This window comes from Eupeodes corollae, chromosome 3, assembly GCF_945859685.1.
Source record: "Eupeodes corollae chromosome 3, idEupCoro1.1, whole genome shotgun sequence".
Classification (NCBI taxonomy): Eukaryota; Metazoa; Arthropoda; class Insecta; order Diptera; family Syrphidae; genus Eupeodes; species Eupeodes corollae.
Genome location: NC_079149.1, coordinates 63965316 through 63992946, shown reverse-complemented (window position 1 = coordinate 63992946; position 27631 = coordinate 63965316). Strand labels below are relative to the sequence as shown.

At 33.7% G+C, this 27631-nt stretch overlaps 2 protein-coding genes across 3 annotated transcripts; one reads left to right on the top strand and one right to left on the bottom strand.

The window, feature by feature from the left end:
* Positions 1-154: 154 nt before the first annotated feature.
* LOC129950516 (putative uncharacterized protein DDB_G0274435) lies at positions 155-12202 on the bottom strand. Its single transcript, XM_056062449.1, has 3 exons — positions 11639-12202; positions 11376-11563; positions 155-245 (listed from the first exon to the last, which is right to left on the bottom strand). Exons 1-3 carry the CDS (start codon positions 12200-12202, stop codon positions 155-157), a joined length of 843 nt encoding a protein of 280 aa, XP_055918424.1.
* A 1307-nt stretch (positions 12203-13509) lies between these two features.
* Positions 13510-20282, top strand: LOC129952600 (uncharacterized). 2 transcript variants are annotated; one of them, XM_056065272.1, is made up of 6 exons: positions 13510-14012; positions 14286-14479; positions 14562-14724; positions 14804-14912; positions 14999-15180; positions 20086-20282. In XM_056065272.1, the coding sequence occupies exons 1-6, from the start codon at positions 13946-13948 to the stop codon at positions 20163-20165; spliced, it is 795 nt and encodes a 264-aa protein (XP_055921247.1). In that variant the 5' UTR covers positions 13510-13945; the 3' UTR covers positions 20166-20282. The 2 variants fall into 2 exon arrangements, with proteins under 2 accessions (XP_055921247.1, XP_055921248.1); XM_056065273.1 differs by having other exon boundaries at positions 14999-15190.
* Positions 20283-27631: the final 7349 nt, after the last annotated feature.

Here is a 27631-nt window from a genome sequence, read left to right as displayed (position 1 = left end):
TAATTTTTCAATTAGAATTCGGTCACGCTCTGTACTGGATGTGATCGCAATTTTGAATTTCTGTTTTTTTACTTTGTTATATTAGCTGGCCAACGGCCGATGTCATTTTCGAGACCACAAACTCCTCTGAGGTTGCGGGCAAATACCACCCCACTCAGCGATTAAGCGATTGGGTAACTCCCTCAGGATGGGTGGTGAATTGGAACTGCTTTTTATCAGGGCCATTTTGATATTTCACTGATTGCCTGATTGGAGTGAACAAATATAGATCAATGATTTCAGCAACAAAATTTGTTCGTTGTAGAGAAAAATTCGTTATAAGGAGATCAACGCACACAAAAGAAGTACCCAAAAATCAATTCCTAATAGAGAGGGCTTCGTTATGTTTGACTGTATTAATAATAGAGTTTTCAAAAAAGAGGTTTAATTTTGAATGTGCCGCTTTTTGGGCAGCTGTCACTTTTAAAGTTGTTGTCTTATTACATCTGACAGTTAAAATCTAAGCCATTAGTTTAAATAAAACGAAATACTCTTCAACCACGCATTGAAAGATTTTCTGAACTTGTCCAGATGATCACAATTGCCCAGCGAAATCTTCTAATTTAACAAAATTTCGTCACTTTGAGCACGATCAAAGAAAGGTCTATAGCAATGCTCTACGATCAATTCAATACCTTAATGGTAAAATTTGTTAAGTTATCGAGGACATAAAACCGAAAATGTAATAATTGGTCATTTCAAATTTCATGAAAAGAAATATGGTAATGCAACGGTAGTCACCATTTAGCTAATATCGTTTTGCACTATTAATGAAGTACTCTTTTTTAAAGTAAATCGCTCATTTTTGTTCCACCTTAAAACGAAACATAATATTGGTTTACTTTATATTATTAAATCTTTATTTAATTAAAACAAAAAGAATGCCTAAAGCAAGGCTTAGCTGGTCGCTTTATTTTGCAATACAGTCCTGTTGTGTTAAAAGAACGAGAGCGACGTAAATATTTAAAATCTAATTTTAAGAAGCTACGACGATGGCGATTTTTATAGTTTCAGTAACATTTAAGATTTTAAATAAGATTATCCACAAAATTAGTTTAACAAATACATCTTATTGTTTCTGTATATAATTTGTTTCTCTGTGTAACCTTAAGTTCTTATTTAAAGTCTTAAGTAGTATTCACATGTGTGCGACAAATGAACGACGAATGAATTACAAAATGTGAGTTTATATACGTTTGAAGACATAATTCCACTTAAAAAAACGATAGCAATATAGTTTTTTTTTGATTTATGATGCATACTTTTACTTTTCAATATATTATTATTATATATTAATAAACTTAAGATAACAAATTTATTTATAGTTGATACGAACTGTCAAACTTCCCTAGATATTTTTCTAGCAGTCTTATAAAGAAAACATATCAATTTTCCGGTTTGCATTAAATGGATGCACATGAAATCTTTTTCTTGTTTTGTTTATTAAAAAGGACACCAATAACTTTTTTTTAAATAAATATAGCTTTTACCGCATTTTCTCAATCGTTTGTTTTCAAAACAAAACACAATAATGATGAACACAAAAAAAAAGACAATTGTCAAAGTCAAACTTCATTCTCGACGAATTAAAAACTCTCATGTGAAAGAAATGTCAAAATCAACGAAGTTCATTCGTTGGTCGTGCTCATGTGAATAGTGCTTTAAAAGTAAATCATCAGCCGTAATGCTAATAATTGTGTAGTATATATATTTAATATTTTCTTAACCCACAAATTAAAAACATTAAAAATAAAAACTTTTAAGAGAAGTGAATACAAATAAAAATCTGTTAGCAATTATTTATTTTCTGAAATTTGTCTTTAAAGTGTAAAATTGAATTTAAACTAATATAAACTTTTTTTTTATTTATCACCCTATGATTTGTTTTAACTACGAAAAGAGTCAAACAATTTCATCTAAGTACAACTTACCAGGCCGTTTATCTTAACTCCTTACAAATTCACATTTGTAAGTTTGAAAATCATACCGTCGCGTCGCCGTCGTTTCATATCGTATTTATTAATAATTGCATTAAATTTTATCCTTAATATGTTAAAATGAAACCTGTAGCTTCTTACTTAAGAAAAAAAAGATATTGAATGTGTAATTTTTTTACTTGTTCAATGTGTAATGTGATATAAAATAAAATAAAAATGTATCTCTATAATGAAAAAAATCATTGTCTTTGTATTATTTATTCAATCGGAGAACTTCTATTGAATCATAAGATAACTTTAAGAAAAACTTTTAGTTTTTCTCAATGAATGTGGTCTGAGTCGGATTTTGGTACCCTTTTTATGCCAAAGACACAGTTTGAACATGAGGAAAAGGAGACAGGGTTTTAAAAAAAGGGATCGGTGCACATTGGTTTTGAATTCCTGAATATCGAAATGAGTGGAAAAGAAAGTGTGTATTTTGTTCATTACACAGCGGTTGTTGATGACATACCGAAGACGGTCGAACTAGTGTTCAATTTGATTTTAAACTCCTCAAATAAGAAATTCATTTCATTTATATAGTAAAACTAATGTTTTGCAAGATTACTTAATAAGGGCCCCCGCAGACTGCGGGTGAAAGTGCGCACACCGAGCCAACTAAACAGTTTGATTGGTGAACAGGGCGCAGACTATCCAACAGCCGGCCGACTATTCTCGACCTTGTTTGTAACTGACTGTTGAAGCGGTTGCACAATGAAAATATTGTCCAGAAAAATTATTGCTCTCATCATACTCCGGAGGAGGAAATTCAAGAAGATTACCCGAAAAAAATTGTCGCCTATTATTGAATGAGCATTACCAGCTTCAATGAACTTGTCAAGCTAATTGGACCAGCAATAGAAGAGGAGGATACATATTTGCATTACATTACATTTCACACTACTCAGCATATAAATGTACAGAGTAGAGAACACACCACCTTGAGCCACTAGACTATGTAAGGTGATAACAACACAAGACATTAATACAAGACAGAAGAGAAAGAACAACAGTCTTGAAGAACACATGACAACAGCACGCGGTAGGTTTCGAGACGGTTCACCATCTTTCTACTAACCACGCTCACTGATGCTTGATTTCGGTGATCGATGGGAACCGAAGCTTTATTAGTGACTAGCCCTGGATATAATTTTAAGACTTTCTATACTTGTGGAGGAGGGATTGAGCGTAACGATAAGGTAAGATAAACCCAAATACTTTTCAACTATTTTTATTAGAATTAATATTAAAAAATCGGCGTTTTGAGATATTAAGTTATTTAAAAGTATTTGCGATTCATCTGAAAAATTTTAATAAGACTGGTTTGTATCGTTGGAGTTGCCAGGTGATGAAATGTTTTGAATGGTTGTCTGTTTCGAAATTGGAAAAGGGTAAAAGGGTTGCTGTACCCTGCTTTGCAAACTTCCTCCCATAGTTCTTTCTTCACATTCGCCGTCGGAGTACTCTTTAAAACTTTTTTTATAAAGGGCAGGTCTTTTCTCGACTTCTTCAATCAACTTTTCGACGGAACTTTCTACAGTCAACAATTGTGATTTGGGCGGCGCCATATTCAAAATACACGCACAAGACGCCAAATCACAAAACGAACTGAACTATCGGCCGAAACAATCGTCATGTATGCACAGGCGTGTATGCGCCAATACTGATTAAACAGTCGGTCGATAGTTGCCTCTATAAACATGGTAAAAACAATTCTCGAGAAAACGACAATAATTTTATCGGATGATCATTTTTGTTCTACGTAATAAGAGCCCAGTTTTATAAATATATATAGAAAGAATGTTTTGGAATTTTTAGCAATAGAAACATTTTTGGCTTACAGCGACTGGTTTTTACTCAATTACACAACTTTGGCTTTTAAGTTCTCCATCAAAACGACTCCATAGAAAAAATCCGAAGATATGATATTGCACTATTAATCTAGGCAGTTGACAAGTCCAAAACGCAAAATTAGCTGTCCACAAAAGTGAAAGTCGTAAGCCCCTTCTAAATAAAATAGACCATCATTAATGTCTTCAACTTTAAGCACCAAAAAGCTGTCCCATAAACTATACCAACCAGTGCTGTTTTTTAAGAAAAGAGGCTGGGATGCGACTCACACTGATAACTTCCCATCCCTTCTGTCGATTTGTGTTGCTTAAAAATTACCAACAATATTTTGCATTTAATGAAAAATCAGTTTTTGTTAACGAGATTTTTAGTCGAAAACCAATTCTTACCAATTTTAGTAGCATTTCTTCAAAGTTTTTATTTCTTATAAATACAAATTGGATAAATTAAATGAATTTGAAGTCAATACTTTCTATTGTTTACGAGATATCGAGAACCGAACATAATTTTTTAATAAATTTGCGTACTATTTTTTGTTGGTTATATTTTTTAATGAAAAAACTAACTGTTGGATTTTATTTAAAAATTTATCTAATGTCGAAAATTATATTTTCTGTAAGAAAATTAGTTTGGAGCCAATATTTGAGTCGAAATTAAATTTTTACCAACTTTGAGTACCTAATGTCTATTTTAGGTTTTTATTTTTATAAAAAAAAATGTCAATTCGATTTTTCTTAAAATTTTACTGAATGTTAAAAACAATATTTCTTATAAGCTTAAATTAGCTGGAAGCTTTAATCCCAAATTTTTGAAAATATATTTAAGTCGAAAATGAATTTTTACCAACTTTTATTAAATTTTCTTTTCAGGTTTAATTTTTTGTAAAAAATCTGTCAATTCGATTTTAATCAAAATTTTACTGAATGTTGACAACAATATCTTTTAAAAGATTAAAGGAGTTAAAAGACAATATCTCAAAGTTTTGAAAAGATATTTGAGTCGAAAAACAATTTTTACCAACTTTCGTTAAATTTCCTCTTAAGTTTTTATTTTTTGTAAAAAAACTGTCAATTCGATTTTTCTCAAAATTTTACCAGATTTTAAAAACGTTATTTTTCGTTGCACAACATTGTTTTGAATTAGTAAATTGTTCGAGGTGACACATTTTGTTCAGTTTTTTTGATTTATAAAAAAACGTTAATTGGATTTTTTTCAAAACTATACTGGTTTGGTATCACGTTACAATATGTAATATAAAATTCAAGTCTCTAGTGTTTTTTTTGTTCGTAACATATTTAGGGTTAACCAAAATGTTCACCTTTTTTTCAAATTGCTATGGCATCTTTCTTCATTATTATCTGTACAACAAAATTTATTTGAAGTCGATATAAGTCTGGTTCTTGAGCTTTAGACAACGACAAAAACGCTGCGAACGTACGTACGTACACACGTACGCGCAGACATCTTTCTAAAAATCTTTTTTTTAGACTCTAGGGACCTTAAAACGTCGAGAAATGTCTTTTTTTTTAATTTGACAAATCGGACCCGTTACAATAACTTCGTATGGGAAGTTAAAAATTCGTAATTTAACATTTTCATTAAGCAAGAAGACATAATGATATCTAGATGTGAAAAGGGACTTGTGGTTTTTCATTGAGATGTCCACGTGCGAATCTTTTCATGATGAACTGTCCAACAATAATATTAAATTGAAATTAAAAGAGACTAGGAGAACAGCAACCTATGGATGATCTGTCGAATTCATATGCCAATAGAACACATTTCTTATGCCGCTAAAAGTTTAAGATAAACGTAAACTGCATATTTTACCATACAAATCATTATTTCAATGGACAAACAATAAATGATTATGTCTCTTTATTTACCCGTGGCATGATGGTTAGTGCGTTGGACTGTAATTGACAATTTCGTAATAAAACTCGTTCGAGGTCACATTGCAAGAGCTATGTCTTCGACCAACAATTTAATTTTCGGGGCGTTCTATCCGAACGACGAGTATTTTGAAAGTGCACGCTTGAGCGGGTTCATTCCACCAGAGGCATTCCTCTTTTTAGACAAATGCGGTCTGATACAGGATAGATTGGCAGTTCCGTTAATCTACCACGTCAGACGAAGAACCGTGGATAGGCGACTCCTGTACAATCGGGACGTCATGGCACAAGGTGGAGCAGAGCTCCTTCGGTTCAGTAGGGCTGTGTCCGAACGGGACCGAACTGATAGGGTGAAGCAGGAGAACCAGTTTTGGTGGCTTCAATCGGCACTTGATAGTGGGTAGTCGGGATGGGGTTTTAAGCCTTGGCCGGCTTACATACTTGTTTAATAGTATTAGGGTTTAGTTTTAAGTAGAATAGGCATGGTGGCACGAAAAGAAATAGAAAAAAAAATACAAAAAATACAAAAAATACAAAAAATACAAAAAAAAATAAAAAAAAAGAACATTAAAATAAAAAAAAAAAAAACATGGATTAAAAAAAAAAAAATTAAAAAAAATAGACAACAAAATATGAAAAACAAAAATGTTAGATAGTTTTTTTTTTTTTTTTTTTACAATTCATTTTTATTTAATTCAATCTTAAACCTATCTTAAAGCTAGACAAAAATTCATAAAACTAGCCTAAATTATCCAAAACTTACAACTAACTTAATGGTCCCATACGGACACTCTAAGCTAAACTATAACACTAATTACTAATGCCTTTCGGCCTTAAGATATATTTTACTTCAATTTAAATTTTATTTGTTTTGTTTTCATTAGAAAATTTTGAAAAAAAACTAATATCAATAACCTTTTTTATTTTTACTTACAAACTACTTAAAATAAGGTCCTTAAATAAAACTTAAAACTAACTTAAACTACCTATTCTACCTATAAACTACTTAAAACTAGAACAACCACAGCAGCAAATGTAACGTGTTTTGTTTTTATATTTTACTGTCTTTTTTGTATGTTTTTTTTTTTATTCCATGTTTTTTTTTTCTTTGTTTTTTTTTTGTTTTTAATTTTTTTTGTTTTTTTTTTTTTTTATTTTTATTTTTTAATTTTTTTTTTTTTTTTTTTTTTTGTGCCACCATGCCTATTCTACTTAAAACTAAACCCTAAAACTATAAAACAAGTATGTAAGCCGGCCAAGGCTTAAAGCCCCATCCCGACTACCCAATATCAAGTGCCGATTGAAGCCACCAAAACTGGTTCTCCTGCTTCACCCTATCCGTTCGGTCCCGTTCGGACACAGCCCTACTGAACCGAAGGAGCTCTGCTCCGCCTTGTGCCATGACGTCCCGATTGTACAGGAGTCGCCTATCCACGGTTCTTCGTCTGACGTGGTAGATTAACGGAACTGCCAATCTATCCTGTATCAGACCGCATCTATCTAAAAAGAGGAATGCCTCTGGGGGAATGAAGCCGCTCAAGCGTGCACTCTCAAAATACTCGTCGTTCGGATAGAACGCCCCGAAAATTAAATTGTTGGTCGCAGACATAGCTCTTGCAATGTGACCTCGAACGAGTTTTATCACGAAATTGTCAATTCTGTTGATTCGAGCCCCGTTGTATAGGACCTCGTTTGAATAATAATGCACATAAGAAGATTCGGCTGTTCGATATAAGCCGGTACAGCGTCGTAAACACTGCCGCTCGAACACCCGAAACTTCTCCATCTGGGAAGGGGCAACGTTGAACCACACAGGACAACCATACACGATCATTGGCCGTATGAGGGCCATGTAGCAAATTACCTTCACTCTGGGGTCAAGCCGACTGCTAAAAAACAGCCGTTTCGTCAGAGCGAAGGCTCCTCTGGCCCTGGTCAGAGCAGCATTTATATGTCTGTCGAAATATAAATACTGATCTAACCAGATACCGAGGTACTTCACTACACTTTTGCTCGCCAATGGCTGCCCGTGAAGATCAACGATGACCATCTTGCGCCAATTCTTACACGTATCCCTCGTGGCCCTAGCCAACGGAGTCCGGAACAGAATTGTCTCTGACTTCTGGACATTTATTTTCAGTTTCCAGTCGTCGCAATATCGCTGAATCTTGTCGAAATCACGCTGCAAGAGAATTCTAATAACCTCAACCCTTCGGGCCGTTCTGTACGCAATTAGATCGTCGGCGTACGCAATTGCCTTTGTAAGACTACCTATCAGATCGCTGGTGTAAATGCTGAAGAGAATCGGCGAATTCACCGCTCCCTGTTGAAGACCATTTTTAATTGAGAATGTTGTGGTAGAAGTTACATTGCCACTTTTGACAACAAACTTTCTACCGTTAAGCATATCATAAAGTATATACAACAATGGCTTGCTTATGCCAAGCCTGCTCAGTTTTAGGTAAAGACCCTCTAACCATACGGTGTCAAAGGCCTTTTCCAAATCAACCAGAACAGCACCTGTGCATTGTTGTTTTGATTTATTCCATTGGATATCAGAAACGAGTTTAGACGCAGCATGAATTGTGTCATGACCCGCCTTGAACCCGAACTGTTTATCCGGAATTATTTTGTTGTCCGCAGCCCACTTAGTCAGAGCCCTATTAATGATTTTTTCGAAAACTTTGCTGATGCTCGGAAGAAGACTTATCGACCGAAGATTTGACGGGTTGGAGTTGTCCTTTCCCTTTTTCGGGAGAGGATGAACCACAGCAGTCTTCCAATGCACTGGATAATATGCATTATTCAGTGCATTATTGAAGAGTGTGGTGTAAATGTCAATTGCTTCCATCGGTAAATGTCTTAGTACAACGTTGGATATACCATCGACACCTGCTGACTTTTTGTTTTTTATTGAATTGAAGATGAGCTGAAGCTCAACCTTCGTCACTAACAAGGGACTTGGTCCCGTTTGCTCGGCGATTATGGCATTTGCCAAGGAATCGTCATTGAACCGCATGAAACCGCGGTTCTCAGATCGCCATTGTGTCATATCATTTCGAAGGTAAAAGTGATTAAGTAGGGCTCTGTTTTCCAGGTCGTGGTTGGGGCGAATGCTAACATTCACCTTGTACACTTGCTGAAAAGCAGCTCCCACCGCCTCCACTTTTTCCTTCGGATCTTCAATTATGTAAAAGTCATCGTCAAAGATGGCTTCCTCTGGATCTATTTGCGCTGTCCTTAGTACGTTTCTGTTCTCTTCAGTTCTTTGGAGTTTAAGACACGGAAGGTCATTATCGTTTTTTTTCCTGAATATCTTGTTGATTTTGGGGAACATACTAGGGTCACTCGAATTAACTGACCGGATCTTGCGGTCCCAGTACTTGTTAATTGATAGCCTGTAGTTCTCCTTAATCAACAGATTGACATTTTTTATTGACGATTTCAGTGTCCTAACCTCCAAGTCGCGTGGGTCTGTAAGTCGTCTGTGCAAGTTTTTGAGTCTTGTCAGTAAGCCACTCTTGTGCCTACGTAGTGCGTCAATTGTCGCGTTTCTGTAAGCGTCCATTTGGTCAAGTTCTTTGTACTTTGGGATTGTCCGTTCCATCGTTCGTTTTATTGTTTCGTCCATCTGTTGTAAGAGTTGGTCGATTTCTGTATTTGTCAGGTTTCTGTTGTTTGGTGGGGCTATGTCACTCGAACGAAGTTCTCTCGCTAGGGCATTGGTGAAACGAGGCCACCGCATCTTACTGTAATTGTAAGAATGCGTTGGAACGTATTCCTCCAACTCCACGCGTTCGTTCGGAATCTGCATTACAGCAGCCAGTCCGCAGTGATCACTGTCGTACTCGACTGTCTGTAAGCAGTTTCGCGGGTGATTACCCACTTTGTCTGTAACTGTCAGTCTGGTGTCGTACAGCAAAAGGTCCAGAAAGGAGCCGCTTCTTGGATACGATGGCCTTTCAGTAGCCAGCAGGTCGACACCATATTCAACGCTGTAAAGATTCATCAAATTAAAAAGATGATTACCTCTGGGATTACTATGTTGATTTCCCCAATCTTCATGTTTTGCGTTCAAATCACCGGCCAAGATAAAATAGTTTTCTTCCAAGCTCAGTTTAAGTTCCCTAAAAAGAATCTCGAGTTCTGAAGCAAAGTAAGTAACCTGCGGAGCTCCAGCCGCATAAGCCGCAATCATATACATCCGCTTCCCTTGAGAGAGAGAGATGCGTACGACGCAAACTTCTAGCGTCTTGAGCTTTCGCAATTCATTGTTGTATATGACTTTATAATTAATGCCTTTTCGTATAAAGAGAGCGACACCGCCCCCTTGAGTGGAGTCGGGCCGGTCTCTTCTTACGATATTGTAATTTTTATGAGTCAATTTGTGTTTGTGGTTTAGCTTAGTTTCGCTAGCCATAAATACATCGGGACTGTAGTCTGTCAACAATTGGAACATATTGGCTCTTCGTTCAATCCTAATCAGTGAATTTACATTCACAGCTAGGACTTTAAGGCGCGTCTCCGGCAGCGCGCCCATTATGATCTAAATTGCGCCAGGCCAGGCAACAAAGAGTAGAGATGATCTACCCTTTTGCCTTGCTCCTTTATCTGACTTTGCAGTCCTGTTAGTTGACCTTGAATGCTCAACAACAAGGCTACAATGTCAGGCTGCACCTCTGGTGCCTTAGGCACAGGGGCCTTTGGGGCAACCGTTGGTGGAGCCTGTCTCGTGTTCCCATTCCCTGACACCATTTGGGCGTAGGAAAATTTGGGATCTACGAATTTTTGTGTTGGAGCCTGTCGACTTTTTTCGGCTTTTTGACTGGCCTGTTTCTGTTTCATTTGTTGGACCTTAGGGCAACCCCTATAGTTAGCCGGGTGCCCTTGGTTTCCACAAAGGACACACTTGAGCAGGGTCAAATCCTCAACCCGCTCATTCCCCAGCTTACACTCTCCTTCTTTGTGGGTTTCTCCGCACCTCACACAACGCAACTGCATATTGCAGTTGGCATTGGCATGGCCAAACCTCTGGCACTTCGTACATTGTAGAATGTCGTCGTGCCTTTTTAATGTCTCCCAGCGTACAGCTTGATTGTCGAGAGATACGATTCTCTCGACACTATTCAAACTGCTTTGGGGCGATAATGTTACGAGGAACATTGGCAGCCTATAACCCCCTCGTCTTGACTTCACCGTAGTGAAAGGCTTGACTCCGATAAAATCGAGATCGTCACTGGCTTTTTGGCGGAGCTCAGCTAAGAGCTCCTCCGGTTCCGTGCAGGAACTTATGCCCTTCAGAAGGACCGTCTTGAATTTTTCGCTCTTAGGCGTGTAGCTGAAGAACTCAGCTGTGGCCTCTTTTAGCAACTCTTTAACTAACTTATATTCGGCCAGTGAGAAGCACTGGACCGAATAATTCTTTTCTTTTTCGTTTAGAATTTTAATGAGGAATTTGCCCTTAGTGGCCGACTTACATACCTGTTTAATGTCCTGTATGTCAACCTTATGGGTCCTAATAGGTGGTATTTTTTCTTTTCCAGCCTGTGGTTGTTTCTGGTGTTGCAGCTGCTGCTGTTTCTGCTGCTGCTGTTTCTGCTGCTGTTGTTTCTGCTGCTGTTGCTGTTGCTGCTGCTGCAGGATTGGTTGTTGCTGCGGCTGTTTTGACTCTTCTTGTAGCCGTTGTTTGGCTTTTGTTGAGGTTGTTGGGCCCTCAACACTTGGGCCTGCTGTTGCTGGCGGTGTCTTTTTAAAATGCTCCGCTCCTGAGATTTTGGAAGCGGGCTTGTTTTGTGGTTGTTGTTGCTGTGGTTGTTTTTGCTGTGGTTGTTGTTGCTTTTTTTTGTTTTCCTGTTGTTTTTGTTGCTGTTGCCGTTGAGCCGCCTCTTCTTGACGGCGCGCCTCTTGCTTCAACTTTAACTGTCTAAGGAGGGGCTCCATTTCCTCCTTAAGCTTTTTGAGGTTTTGCTCAAACTGGCTGATGGCAGCCTGTTTGGCTTGCAGGGCCTCCACCAGTTCTGTTTCTTCTTGGAGGTCCCCCTCTCCCTCCAACACCTTCTTTGTTGACGGCACTGGCTCTGGCTCCGATAGGATTGAATACCTATTATTCGGAGACCTGTAGTGGCCCTCTCCACCTTCGGAAATGTATTCCGTTTTCTCAGACTCAGCATAGTCTGAGAAGTCACTTTCAGTGGTAAAGTCCCCTTTACCACTCCCTTCCATTTTTTTTTTATTCGCCTGCCGCTTAGCCGAGTTGGTTCTTTTAACCTTGTTTGGGCTTTGTTTTTTTAATTTCCTTTTTTGTATTCTGGAAGTTGACTGGTCAGAAGCCTGACCTGATGTTGTTGCGGTTGTTTTTGGTACCGCTGCTGGCACCATCACAACATCGCCTGATATGTTGGCAGAGGTATCTTTCGATACCCCTGCTCTTTTTTCCTTCTCCATTTCTTTTTGCTCCCAACTGATAAAATCTACAACTTCTCGATTATGAAAAAAAGCAATTAGATTTTTCGTCGACTCAGCCTGGGACTCGAACCCACGACCCTTGGATTTGTTTCCGGACGCCACCTCCACTGGGCTACCAATTGATTATTTTAAACAGCTGCAAACTGCCTTCTTGCTTCTCAAACACTACAAATGCACTTTATTTAATTAACTATTTATTACTTCTCACTTTGAAAGTCAAAGAACGACTTAATGTTAGATAGTTAGATTAGCTGCTGTGGTTGTTCTAGTTTTAAGTAGTTTATAGGTAGAATAGGTAGTTTTAGTTAGTTTTAAGTTTTATTTAAGGACCTTTTTTTGAGTAGTTTTTAAGCAAAAGTAAAAAAGGATATTGATATTAGTTTTTTTTTCTCAAACTTTTCTAATAAATACAAAAATAAATAAAATTTAAATTGAAGTAAAATAGATCTTAGGGCCGAAAGGCATTAGTATAAAGTGTTATAGTTTAGCTTAGAGTGTCCGTATGGGACCATTAAGTTAGTTGTAAGTTATGGAAAATTAGGCTAGTTTTATGAATTTTTGTCTAGCTTTAAGATAGGTTTAAGAATGAATTAATAAAAATGAATTTAAAAAAAAAAAAGTGCGTTGGACTGTCATGCTAGAGGTCTTGGCCTCGATCCCTGCCTATGCCATCTAAAGTCTTTTCACGGGTACTGCCTCTTGCGAGGAATTGACAAATTCTCCAAGAGTAACTATTGTCATGAAAAAGTGCTTTCTCAAAATTAGCCGTTCGGAGTCGGCATATAAACTGTAGGTCCCCTCCATTCCGGACAACATTACTCGCACACAGGAAGGGTTGAGAGTTGTAAGTCACTAGGCCTTGGTTTTTTTTTTTTATTAAACAATTCATACATTTATTTTAACAATTCGGAACTTTAAATTTATACATCTAATTCATTTCTAAACAAATGATTCGCTCTCATCCACGTTCACCCTTATTTTTAGCAGCACAACCTAAGTCCGTAAGCTCAAGTACAATTATTTTAAGCTACAAGCACTAAATACGAACAAGGCAAGAATCGATAACATGTCTAGTCTATATGGAAGTCACATACATACAAACATATTTCTGTAATGGAAATTATGTTAAAACTTCCAATTTGACATTTAGTGTACTAAAATTTGTACCCATCCGAATACTAAAATTGAATAGGTATACAATAACAAAATCGAAAAATCCTTTTTCGATATAAAAGCTTCCATGCCTGATTATGCGCACTGTACTGCCAGAACTTTGAGGGAAAAATCAAATTTTAATCGGGAAGAAACAGGAGATTTTCATATATCCTCGCAGCTAAATTAGACGATTTTTGTGAAAAAAACAACAAGACAATGCATAGTGAAAAATTATAATTAGTGAGCAAACAGTAAATTACATAACAAAAACACAACGATAACAATATAAAGTTACAATGAAAATGTGATATATATCCTTAAATTCAAAACCCAAAAAAAAAGAAAGGAAAAGAAAGAATAAAGAAAAGTTAAAAGCGACTAATGAATTCTCAAAGGCTTAGTCAATTATGTATGCATATTATTTCTTTTCGGGAAAGTTTGCTGCTATTTTTATCAATTTTGTAAATTCTACAAAAACCTAAACTGCCAGTGAATGCAAATGCAATTTATTGAAGACTTGTTTTAAAACAAAACAATATACAACAGACCGAAAAATCGTATTTAAATATGAATATTGTTTTAAATAGATATGCATTATTTATTTTCATACTAGCTTGGTTTACATTTCTTTCTGGTAAGTCTTGGCACGAGTCTATAATTATTATCTATAAAAATACATATAATAATTCGTTTCCTTAGTGATGATTTAATGAGAAACATTATAACAAACGGGGCATGTTTCATTTTTATATCAGATTCAGAATTATAGTATTCTTGATATTGATATACTCGACTCGTATTGCTATTGATATCATTCTATAGTCGTTATACTCGTTACCTACTACATATTATTTGGCTTTGTGTATGCAGTATAATTGTTTGGTATTTTTATCTATCCACTCCATAGTATCGAATTCGGTGAGAATAACAAACTTAAAAGTGCCACAAATGTATACATTGGATCGCAATGGAGAATCCGAACCACTAATTTTGGATTGCGAGTATGAATTGGGGCCAAGGGAGAAGGGATTTGTACTGAAATGGCTTTTTAATAACAACTCGATTTATCAATGGATCCCGTCTGTCAAAGGATTTGCGATGGTAAAAATTATACTTACTTTGTGATAAGATAAATAACCTTGATTGGAAATTATGGTAAATGCTTGATTTCGTTTGTTTTTAGGGGTTCATGAAATCTAAGATTGATACAAAAATATTCTCGCTGGAAGGTAATCCCGGAGTTATATCGATTAATAAGCCCGATTGGAATATGACGGGCGAATACACATGTTCGGTCCAAACATTTGAGTCCACTGATAAGAGGAGTGCTCGCCTCCAAATAATTGGTTATATTTACTTTAAATTTATAGATTCCTTGGCATTCGGAAAATAATGTTTTTTTTTTATTTTGTTTCTAAATAAAAGTTCCTGAATCTGAATTTGGCTTGGAGACGAGAATAGACGTAGAAGAAAGCAATGTAGATGTAATTTGCACAGTTCAGAATGTTTTTCCACAGCCCGTTTTATCTGTGCTGTATGTATTAAAAATGTCATATAATATTTTATGAATCTAATTTAAAATGTTGTATTTTGTTTTTTTTTTTTCCTTGATTTTTATAGTTTTAATACAAGGAGGTTAGAGTCTGTTCTTACCCAAATGGATCAAGATCCGAGCGGTCTTTACAGTATGACGGTCAAATCGAAAATTCCAAGGAATAAGCTGGAATCACCTACTCCAATCACATGTGCATTTTTCTTGCTTGGTACGAATTATACCAAAAGGAGAGAAACTATTTTTTATGGTAAGTACAGGTAAGAAAACAAGACAACAAAAAATTGAAATGTTGAAAATACAATAGTAATTTAAAGTTTTAATCAACTTTTAACAATTTTTTGCTAATTCCATAAAAAGCTGTAGTGTGAGTTTCATATTTTCATTTTTTTTTAAATACTAAAATAATTATTGTTCATACATTTTGTTGATTCACTTTTTATATTCTTTTAAATCCAGAATGATTAAAGAATAAAAATGGAAACAAAAAACAACAAAAAAGTAATCATTAAGAGTTTAAAATTTCATGCAGTTAAGAACTTAAAATATGTTCTTAAAACCAGTTGTCTTTATCGATCTTTAATAATTAAACATTTGTACATATACAAATAATGCATGCAAATTCTTACAATTTCCTTTACAAATCTAGAGTAATTAAAACATTAATTATAAAATTTAAAACAAAATTAAAATTGTACACATTCTAGTTTTCACTAGTAAACATTAGGTTCAATTTGCCTTATGTGTGAAACTTGAGTTAGGCGCCCTTTATAGCTATCATTGGTTTTCATCATTGAAAACAAACATTTGAATTTTGTTTGCGTCGGTACTTGAGCCTACGCCCAAGATCCAACTGACCCTGAACCTCAAAGTTCATGAACATAGACATCGCCGTTTGTTCCCTGACTTCGCTTCTAATCGTTTGGAAAAGGACCGAAAAATCATATTAAGTGACGAGGTGCATTTTTGGATGAATGGCTGTGTTAACAAGCCAGGGGATAATGTATCCTCAAAAATGTACCGTTTGGTGTAAATTTTGGGTCAGGCGGCCGGGGCGGCGGCGGCGTCGTAATTGGTGCGTACTTTTTTGAAAACGACGTTAGCGAGCGCTATATAACGATTATAACTAATTTCTTATGGCCCATTGTGGCACTACGTGCCACGAACGTCTACACACAACATCTACCCGCCTTTATCGAAAAACTTTATAGAAATGGCTTCAACATACTTTTAATTGCTGTTTGTACTTGGCAAAGATGGAAAAACTAAAATTTTCCTCTTTGTATCCCTTTTTTATTAGCCAGAAGAACAAGCGTTAACAACATTTATTATCTGTCAGGTTGTTATGATGATTTTAGTGAGTTTAATGTCTTGAGCAGCTAACACTTGTGTAAGCACAGTTGTCGGTGTTCGGAAATGTCAAATGTGGGCCGGTGCAAATACCGATTTTCAGTATCGTGCACGAAATGACTAAAAATCACATGTTTTTATTTTTGGGGCATGCCGGTGTAAGACGCGTGCCCATTTAATATTCACTTTAATAGGAATCGGAATTTGTTTTGAATGAAAATGTAGATTTATTATAATATTTTTTCTTTATGTAGGGTGTATGGCAGCTTCACACAAATATGTCGGTACAAATGTGCACACACAAGTGTGATGTCTGTGGGGCTTTTTAGACTTTGGTAAAGTTTGTTAGTAGCAAAATTTTCAAGAGCTTCAATGGGAAATTTGATTCGAACTATGCTTCACCATTGACCGGTTGAGTAGAAATGTAAATATTACATCCAAGAGTAATTCTTGTCATAATAAGTACTTCTCAAATTAGTGGTTTGGAGTCGGCATAAAATTCTGCGTCCCCTTTATCGTTTTCGAAAAAAAACAGTTTTGGATCGAGAATTTTTAAAGTTAAAATAAATTCTACTCATATCGTTTTACATTACTTTACCTGACCATTACTGCATTTGCAAGAAGAAGTTCATAATTCAGTTAAATCCTAAGCGGATTCAATGATATTAAATCGTATTAATTGCAAGTCTACTTAGGCAACTAATCATTTTAATTTCACCTTTAAGTTTCTAAATTAATGTTTGCCTTTTAAGCATCCCATAGCAAGTTACATTTCTCGACGTTTTAGGGTCCCTTAAATCTAAATCAAAGATCCTTAGAGATATTTATATGTGTGCGTTCGTGTGTACAATCGGGAAGTTGTTTTAGTCGTCTCTATCGCAAGAACCAGAAGAGATATACATTTTAAATGCATATACAGATAACAAAGCAGAAAGATGTAAAATAACTCACGAACCAATAAAGCTAGCGACTTCAATTAAATTTTATATTATGTAAAGTGACACCATACTAAATAATTATTTCAAAAACATTTCAATTAACGGTTCTGTTTATGAACCAAAAAACTTTAAAAAAATATTAATCACCTCGACTATTTTTTTCAACAAGAAATGATAATAATTCTAAAATAGTTTATATAAAGAAAAATAATGTTCTGGCAAAGCTTTAAAAAAAATCCAATTTTTTTAAATTAAAACTTAAAAAATGACTACTAAAAATTGGAAAATATTTTCGACTCAAATATCTGAAGAATAAATAAGTTTCCTGCCTTCAAAATGAATAATGATGTTAATAAAAACTAAATGATAATTTTTGCATTCAAAATAAAACCTTCCAAGAATATTACTGAAATTTTGTAAAAAAGATTTTTCCCGTTGAATATCTCAAGCAAAAAATTAGTATATTTGCTTAAAATTTATTTGCTTCTGCACAGAACGTTGTTGTTAAAATTTTATTCATTTTGGGTAAAAATTCAATTTAAATATTTTTTACAAAAAAAAACGATTTTCGTTTTAAATTAAATTGTTATTATTGTATTGTAAAACTGTAGCCAATTAAGATAAAAATAAAAACCTAAAACAAATAGCTATCGAAAAGTACAAAAACCTATATTTTGAGTTAAGATCTTGGGAAACAAAGATCTAAAAGATCTAAAAGCTTCTTTAAAAAAATAATAATTAAGTAACAACGTCGGTTCAAATTCACCTCAAGAATAATAATCATAATTGAAAACATCAAAATAGTCATTTCTATAAAAAGGTGTTTTAAGGTTTTTTAGATTACAAACAAGTAAAAATTAAAGTACTTACATATAACTCGGGCAATCCTGACATTTGATGGAGCCTTCATTAACTACTTATTACGATTCAAATATCGTACTTTTCGGAATTATTTTCAAATACATTAATGGCATAATGGTTTAGCACTAACCGTTACACATGCACCTAATAGCTGTTGGCGTTTTTTTTTATCAATATGAGTAGTTTCTTCGGAACTTCTAGTGTTAATTTGTTCGGCATCAGAACCAAATCGAAATTCATCTATTAATACCACTTGTCGGCTTGTTGATGGATGATTTGGGACATGTTTGATTACATGTTTTGTGGAAAACATGATCCTCGTTCTCTTTTTCGCTTGGATGAAAAATGTTCAACACCAGACCAATTGTAGCAAAGATTTGCTTTAGGATACGTTTTAACATTTTGTCGAATATTCTTTCTAATTTTTGTAGACGAAGTCGCAGGTTTTAATCAGTTGAATGAGATACATTTACGTGAGCGGAAACCATATCACGTTATTGAGAATAACGGTGAAATAACTGTTTTAATTCACCATCGATTATAGAATGAATTGTTTGACGCTCTTCGACATTCGCACCGGAAGCGAGTTCTTAGATCTTCAAAATTTATACCATGATGGATGATTTTGAAGAGATGAACGTTGTTTTCCGAATTTTGTTAATTACATCGGAAATTAAATAATTATGACCAACATTTGTGTGAAATTTGGCACGGAATTCTTCCTAAGTCTTGGAGTTATTGATACTAACGAATAATTCTGCAGCGAAACCATGTTTCATAAGACGACTGATACATTTTAATCGGAATGTAGAATCTCCATGAACTGATTCACAAGTTTGTTCAAAAAAATCCAACCACATTTTGGCATCATATGAGCCATCCCCAGAATATTCTGAAATAGAATATTGTATACCTTTGAATAAAGTTGTGAAATGTCGCCATTATTTGATGAACTAGCTTCGTCTTACAATCTTAATTCGTTGCGTAATGTTAGTACTTTTTGTTTTGTTTTTCTAATAAACGAATTTCCTTCTCAACACAAGCTTCTCGTCGTCCAATTGCGTAGTGTTACTCGGAATCAATCCATTAGGCTGAACGCTTTGTTGCTCGGAATGTCCAGAAATTTCACTATTTTCTGTCCTTTCATCCTGTTCGGAAGTTGTTGACAGCTCAGTAACCACAGAATTTTCGGGATTTATAACATCAGGTTTTATAAGTTCAGTATAAAGGTCTCGCAGCTTTGCTATGGTTGCACTTAACCGAACTTCCACATTATTGGCACCATGCTAGAAGATCGCCTTTATTCTTTCTTGACATATCCGGAAAATGGTATTGGTTTTTTTTCTATAACTTAAACGAATCCCACTTCAGATGTTGTAAAGGCTTCTTTATTTAAATAATAATTAAGTAGCAACGTCTGTTCAAGAATGATAATTATAATTGAAACATCAAAATAATCTTTTCTATAAAAAGGTGTCTTAAGGTTTTTTTTAAATTACAAACAAGTAAAAAGTAAAGTACTTATAATACTGACTTCAAAGTTGTTTCTTGAGGGTTTTTTTATTGATTCAACATCATAAATACAACTTTTCATGAAACAGTTTAAACTATCTATTCTTTCAATAATTTATCTTGCTACACAATTTGTATTTCTCAACATTGGCAAGTTATCACTGTGGGTCGCATTCCAACCTCTTATATTCATTGGATTAAAATCCATTTTTACTAAAAAAATGTTAAAAAACAGGGAACATTGTTGCACAAGACTTTAACAAAGAAATTACTTATCTTGGTAGGATATACCCATCAATATATTGTAAGTTCAAGTTCCTATTTGTTTTTGAAATGTGTTTTTAGTTATAAACAATAAACATGCATGTGTAAACTGAACAAATTATAGGAAAACATCAAAGAACATTTTTATAAACAAATATCAATAATTTTTTTAAACATTTTGTCTGACTACTTAATATTGATTTTTCAAAAATGTGTTTGTTTATTTTCAGATAAAGCTAGCCACATACAAAGAAAGTGGACTACTGTAGCCATAGTGATGTCCATAGCGTCATTAGCTCTAAGCAGTTAGTTAAATTAAAATAAAGTAATAATAAATAACTATTATTTAATAAATTTATAGAGTTTGCCGTATTTTTAAAAAGTGCTTATTTTGTAAATGTATGTAAATATATGGATACAATTGAAATTCTCTTAGTTTCTCATATGATTATTAACGGTTTTAAACAGATAATCCTTTTGTCTATACGCTTTGATAATTAATGTCAACTTACAAAATCTATATTTTCATTAAGAACTCATTTTTTCCAATCATTTATCTTCATTAATAATAATATCTTTCCTGAATTTTTTTAAAGGCTAGTTAAAACTATAATTGGCTTATGTCATTGAACATTTTGTTCCGAGGTTTAAAAGCAATTAAGAAAGTTGACCTTGTTATGTTTGATATTAAAATTAATCTAACAATTTGGACATTTTTTTACCAAACAAAATACTTTTTTAAACCCAGAACTAGGTTGTGAACTTTTCAATGAAGATCTAACTTTCTATTTGATAATTCGGATAAAATTCGTTCCACTGAAAGCGTTCTATTTTCTTGATATTTCTACCTGTCAGTTTTACTTTTAATGATCAACTTTTACCCAAATGTTTGATACCAATCAAAAAGATTGTATCCAATAACAGATGATTGAAATGATAGCTATAAGTAACCTTCCCATCATTTGTTTTCATAATGAAAACATTGAAAGGTATAAACTAATGTAATTATTTTCGAACGAAAATATTTATTAGTTGATTACAATTCCAAATTTTAATCATTATTTCTGGGACTCCGAGCTGTCACATTAATAGAGAATTATCTATAAACTAATTTTTTAACCCTTGTTCCTAAATTTCCTTAATTCCGATTTCATAAGTACATTGGAACATCCTATTTAAAATTTCGCTGATTCATAAAATAACCTGTTTTTCGAAAAAATATTAATAGTCATAATTTTGTCACAACTTGAAACGAAGTTCATTTGACAAAATTGAGCTCGATCAGTCCATTAGTACAGGGTGGGCCATCTAGCTGCTTCTCTTTTAATTATGGGGTAATTTGATACTGATAGCACCATACTTCCGAGAAGAGTAATCGAATTGAGCCGCTTAAAAAATTTGGAAAATATTGCCTGTCGTTCTGCGAAACAAATTTTAGCTGAAATTAAAGATCCGTCGTACAGAGGAGAATGTGACAACTAGAATAGAAAGTGTGATACTCGATTTACGACAAGGTTCAATTCCCTCAGCAATGAAAGGCGTACGACATCCCACGTTTTCGTTTTCGCTTTACAATTTTGACTTTAGAACCCCTTGACAAAGACTTAATTATATTTTCCGAATCTGGTATTCAGAAAACAGGAAATTTATTGTCAGGAAAACAATACATGCACGGCAATTAATGACATTTTGAGCGGATTCTAACGTCCTATGTTACAATAAATTTTTTGCGCATCATATTCCCAAATCGTTTTATTATCCGTCTTAGAAAAGTCAATTTAGCGCCGAGCAACGTCTATTTGACCCCTTTGGACTTTTTGAGAACAATCCGGAAACGATTTTAGCAATAAAGACCAATAATAATTAATTAATTCGTGAACTGCAGCTCGAGACCCGCTACAAGTTCTCAAAAATAGTTTTGTGGTCTTATTTCAAAATACATGCATAAAATCCAAGAACTTGAAATTTATTTTTTCTGTCGAAGTTTTATCTTTTTATGGAGCTCTTTTAAATTATAAGAAAAGAGTAAATGTATTTATAAGAGGATAATTGAGGCATTGAAACCAATAGTGGCTTAACCCTAATTTTTATCAATTTTGAGCTTAGTACACTAACATGACCAAAATTAATTTTTTTTTCTATGCAGAAGTATCGTAGTTCGTATTTGTTCATAAACTTATACAAAATTATTGAAACATTGTTTCTGCACTCAATTTTTCGCAGGACAGAAATGGCGTAACCCGCTTACGCCACTTCTGCATTATGTATTTTGTTTTTTTAAATTAATTAGTTCCTAACACATACGCCATTTCTGCCCCAAAATTGTACAGAAAGCTAAATCAAACATAAACTTCATCTTAGAAAAGCGGGGTCGGCTAGAAATGGCATAAGACATGATGCGGCAAAAGCAAAGGAATCTAATGACACTTCCGTAATTCCATTTGATCTTATGAAAACCTTGCCTACTCCAGTCAGTTCAAGGGTACTATTATAGGAGAAAGCTTTGGACAAAATGTCTAGGTATCCATGGCATTATAAAGAACAAAGCTTACATGTATATTTGGGAAGGATCAAGAGCTCAAGTAGCACAAAATTCCAAAATACACCAAAATATTTGGGGTATATTTTACACTTTCGTGATATACATTTTGAATATAAAAAATACACCACTTTTTGGTGCAATATTTGAACATTTCATTTCGATTCAGTGTAAATTATACCGCGTCACCGTTTAAAATTTGCACCAGCTGTGCAAAAAGTATACCGAATTTTGGTATTTAAATTGTACTAGTGGTATGCAAATTGTTCTAGTAACTAGAATAAATAATACGCCAGAGGTGTATATTATGTTCTTAAAATATGCTCAATTCTTACACCTCAATGGTATACAATTTACACCACTTTTGTTGGAAAATCTTTCCCAAGAGCGTGAAAAATACACGATGATTTGATGGAAAATATACCATTAGTGTAAAAAATCCAAAACTCAGAATTCATTTTGAAACAAAATATACACCGAAGTTTATTTCTTTTATCGGAAACTAGATTGATGAATTAAAATTTACACCATGATTTATTTCCTGATGGAAAATGTATATAAAAGAATTCCGATCTTTCTATGATTCTAATACATAATATGTGCGCAATAAAATCAGCAATTAATATGAATTTGAGTGTCTCATTTCAAAACGAAGTACATTCTGTCGACTGATTTTCGGAACTACCCCATCTAAAAATCGAGCGCCTTAATAATTTTACTTAATTAAAGCTTTCTAAATGGATTCGTGAAAATTAATTTTTCAAAATTCATAGTTTTTTGGTTGTTCTTATTTTTTTTAAATACGTGCTGTTGAAAAAGAGTCGGAAATACCAAAAAAGGGGAATTATTCACTCGAAATATGTAATAAAAAAATTAATAATAGTCTTCAATTTGAAGATGGCGGCTAGTGGAATCTCATGTTTACCTTAATATTTTTTGAAAAATATGGCTGCCGTGTAAAAAATACATCGATTCGTGAATCTAGAGAATAAAATGCACTAATTTAGAAAAACAAGAAAAAAATACACCACTTGAAACAATTATATGTCATCTTCTATTTTCGGTACATTTATTTTGCTGAAAACTGTGCAAAATATTCACTGATGTGTATCAATTTGAGAAAATGGTATAGAAAATCACCAAGTCAAAGGAGAAATGAAAAAAATGCACCATTGTGCAAAATATATACAGGAATATTTTTCGCTATGTTTAATATATTCTAAATGGTGTATTAAATGTATAAAAATTCATTCAAAAAAAAAAACAAAATTGGTTCATAAGAAGTAAAAATATTTATTAATATTTAGAGACATATGAAGTAGAAAAATATTTATTTATATTAAGGTACATATGTAGTTGTATTAGTAATTTATAAGTTTTAATTTTAAGCTTTAGGTCGCAACATTCGACACGGCTCCCACTAACTAGCATCGCTCAAATTTGCCGGTAAATCTAATTGGCATTGGTTTTTCTGATTTTTTTTAGATCTCGGCCAATAAATATAGTTTTCCTTGTACCAATTGAATGGTACGGCCTCGACAAACTGTGATTTATCCTTTTCCTCGCAAATATGTTGGTTTCGTTAACCATGTTTTTATTACAAAAAATATTTGCTTGTTGATGTTGGCAAGACAATTGACTGAATATATGAGACGATATATTTCAATTCTATGTTTGGTGTATGGAATGGTGCAAATTCTACCAAAATAGTGTATTTATTAGACCCATTCTCTTTGTTGGGTACATATTTCACCAAAAAAGAGTATAAATTACACCTCTTCCCTGTGTGGTGTATTCATTCAAGTATATTCTATCAAAATAGTGTATTAATTACACCCATCGTTATGTGTAATGCACGAGATGATCTTTCTTTACAACATATATTATATTTCAAATAACTTTTTGTTTAGTGAAAAAAATATAGCTAAATATCAACTAAATGTATAAAACATTATAATGTGTGAATTAAAGGGAAAAAGACGCCTTTTTTAGCGTTAAAAGATTGTTTATTATGTCTACATTCCATATGATATGGATGTAAACAAATAAGTTTGCATTTGATATGCTCAGCAGGATATTCTTTCAGGATAACACTTCAAATAATTCTTAAATTTTGAGCTACTCATTTTTGTAAATTATCAATAATTGTAGTGTGAGCACGTTAACAATTCAATGGAGACTGAATATATTCAGTCTAAGTTCAATAATATTTTTATATTTATTTTTCACACCATTTAGTTCAGTGTATTTAATTTCCACGGGGTTTAAATTTTCCACCAAAATATAATTGCCATTTCAGATAGTGTGTTTTATCTACTAAATATAGTGTACAAAATATACAACTTTGGTTTGTTTCAGAATCGAATAACTTTATGCACCATTAATGGTGTATTATAAAAACATCTAAGAATCAGTTTATTTTGTACACCGAATTTAAAAAAAATGATAAAATTTTGCACAGAAAAGTCAATGGTGTATTTTGATTACCGGCACATTTTGAAAAATACACCAAAGTATTAAATGTTTTTTCAATTTTCTCAGTTTTGCACCAAAATTATTGAACTTACACCAAAATATGCACCAGTGTGCTACTTGAGAGGTTCCTTAGCAGCTGCTTATTGCATTGTATTAAACATTTTGTGGTCTCAAATTAAATTATGTACACTGACTAGTGTGGTGGGCAAAATAGGAATATTAATGTCCGTTTTGTGCCAATATATTGTTTCGCATAGTGACTATCTTGCAAATAAAATTGATCACAAATTTCTATTGAGTGGCTACTCTTACTTACCTTGTTAACAAGACTTTGGTCTTATCGAAAAACAAAAGAAATATTCAAAAGATATTTTTGGCCCTATGGACTGGTTTAAGGTTATAGCAACGGCAAGAAAGAAGGATCCATTTCAAATTATTTAAATGAATTGATCTGTGATGTTTTTGATAAAAAAATTGGAAAAAAAATTTAACAAATCCAAAGATTAATGTTAATAAAGGGAAAGTGGAATAGCTTCAATTTTTGAAAGAGACCCCCTTCCATACTTCTTACTAGTAAAGCAATAACGAAGAAATACTTTTTGAAACTTTGATATTAAAAAAAAAAGAACATTTGCATTAATCACAGATCTCGAATTTCTATTTCCAAAAGGAAATGCCGTAAGTGAAGCGAAAAAGAAAGATTTACTCCACGTACTAAATTTTATTCTTCGAGTTACCAGGACTTTTATAAGAACTGACAACTGTTTCTACAGACAGAGACGTTGGCTTAGTAAGTTAGGATTTAAAATAGAAGATATTCCACCAGATATGTCATAGCCGAAGTGTATTAGCCATTATTTTAAAAAGGAAAACAATGTTCCCTAAAATCTTCAGTAACAACAGAAAATACCAACCAATGAAATATCTCTTGACAAAATGGTATGACCAAAGAGGTGTTGCCTATCCATCATAATACCAACAGATTCAATTGAAGAACGATGCAAACCAATGAAAAGCTGTATTTATAAAGCAAACGGAGCTCTCATGCAACAAAATGTTAAGTTTGAGCCAAAAAAAACTTTGTTTCATTTAGCATGTTTTATGGCCACGGAAAATGCCCTTAAACATTTAAATCCTTCAGAAAACTGAACCTGGAAATATGTCGTAGAAACTACTATGACGCCAACAAAAAATATAGGATCTTATACAAAACTAAAAACCAAGCTTATTTCTTTAGCCTCACTAGGAGTCTTGAATCTGTTCATTCAGCCCGAGAGTGGTGGAAGATTGCAAAGCATATACGCGACGCGGACAGTCGAATAAAACCACAACGTCAATAAAAGTACATAATTTAAAAATGCTGCTGGTTTTGATGGAATACCATATGAATTTTATAAAAATGCATGTCTATCCCTTATTGAAGAAATACAGAAGTTATTCACTGAGATTCTTGAACATACAACGCTACCATCATCTTTCAGAAAATCTATTATATACCCACTGTTCAAGACAGGAGATACAAATTTTGTGTCAAACTATAGAGGACTTTCATTTCTCGATATACGCTCTATAAGCTGTTTACTACAGTTCTCTTGAACAGTCTGTTCAGCTTGGTTAAAAAAAAAACAACATCATCAATAAATTTCAAGCTGCATATAGAACCAACTATTCTACTTTAACTGTGCCAAAAGAAGAAACTCTACGCTTTTTCAACGATCTTAAGGCTGATAGCATTGACAGGAATGCTCTTATTTACAAGCTATCCACTGTGGGAATATCTTCGAAGATACTGGCTACTGTAAAGTCTCTTTATAATGATACTACTTCAGCTGTTTGGAATGGTTCGTGTTTGTCAGACTTCTTCCCCACGAAGAAAGGTGTTCGTCAAAGATGTGTGCTAAGTTCTCTTCTTTTCGTTCTGTTTTTAAATGATCTTCATGCGGAACCTCCAATCGGTATTGTTTAAGACGATCCTCAAACTTACGCTTTCCTATATGCGGACGATATTGTACTGTTTTTAGATAATCCTTTCACTTAGCAACAGCTAATTGAGGGTTTTAAGACTTACTGCGTTCAATGGAATCTTGAAATAATTCTTGATAAGTCGAAAATAGTAATATTTCGCAATGGTGGAAGAAGAGCAGCGTGCGAAAAATGGTTTTACAATAATTCAGAAATAAAAGTGTCTAATCAATACAAATATCTTGGCGTAGTGTTTAATTACAACATGTCTTGGAACGAGCATCTAACAAACAGATTGTTATTGATAAGTCGTTCGTACGTCCGTACGTTCGCGACGTTTTTTTCGTCCTCCATAGTTCAAGAACTTCAAATAAATTTTTTTATACAGATAATAATGCAGAAAGGGCTCTCAACAAAATTGCGTGGGTGGTTTTTTTACCATAGCAGTTAGAAAAAAAGGTGAAAATTTTGGTTAACACTACATATCTTACGAACTAAAAACGCTAGAGACTTGAATTAAATTTAATGTAATATATTGTAACGTGATACCAAACAGGTATATTTTTTGAAAAAAATCAACATAACGGTTTTTTTATAAATCAATAAAACTGAAAATAAAAAATTTGTCACCTCAAAAATTTTACGACTGAAATATGATTTCATCTCTAAAACAATTTTGTGCAACGAAGAATAATGTTTTTGACATCTCATAAAATTTTGAGAAAAATCGACAGTTTTTTTTATAAAACATAAAAATCTAAAAAAAACATTACTCAAAGTTCGTAAAAATTGAATATCGA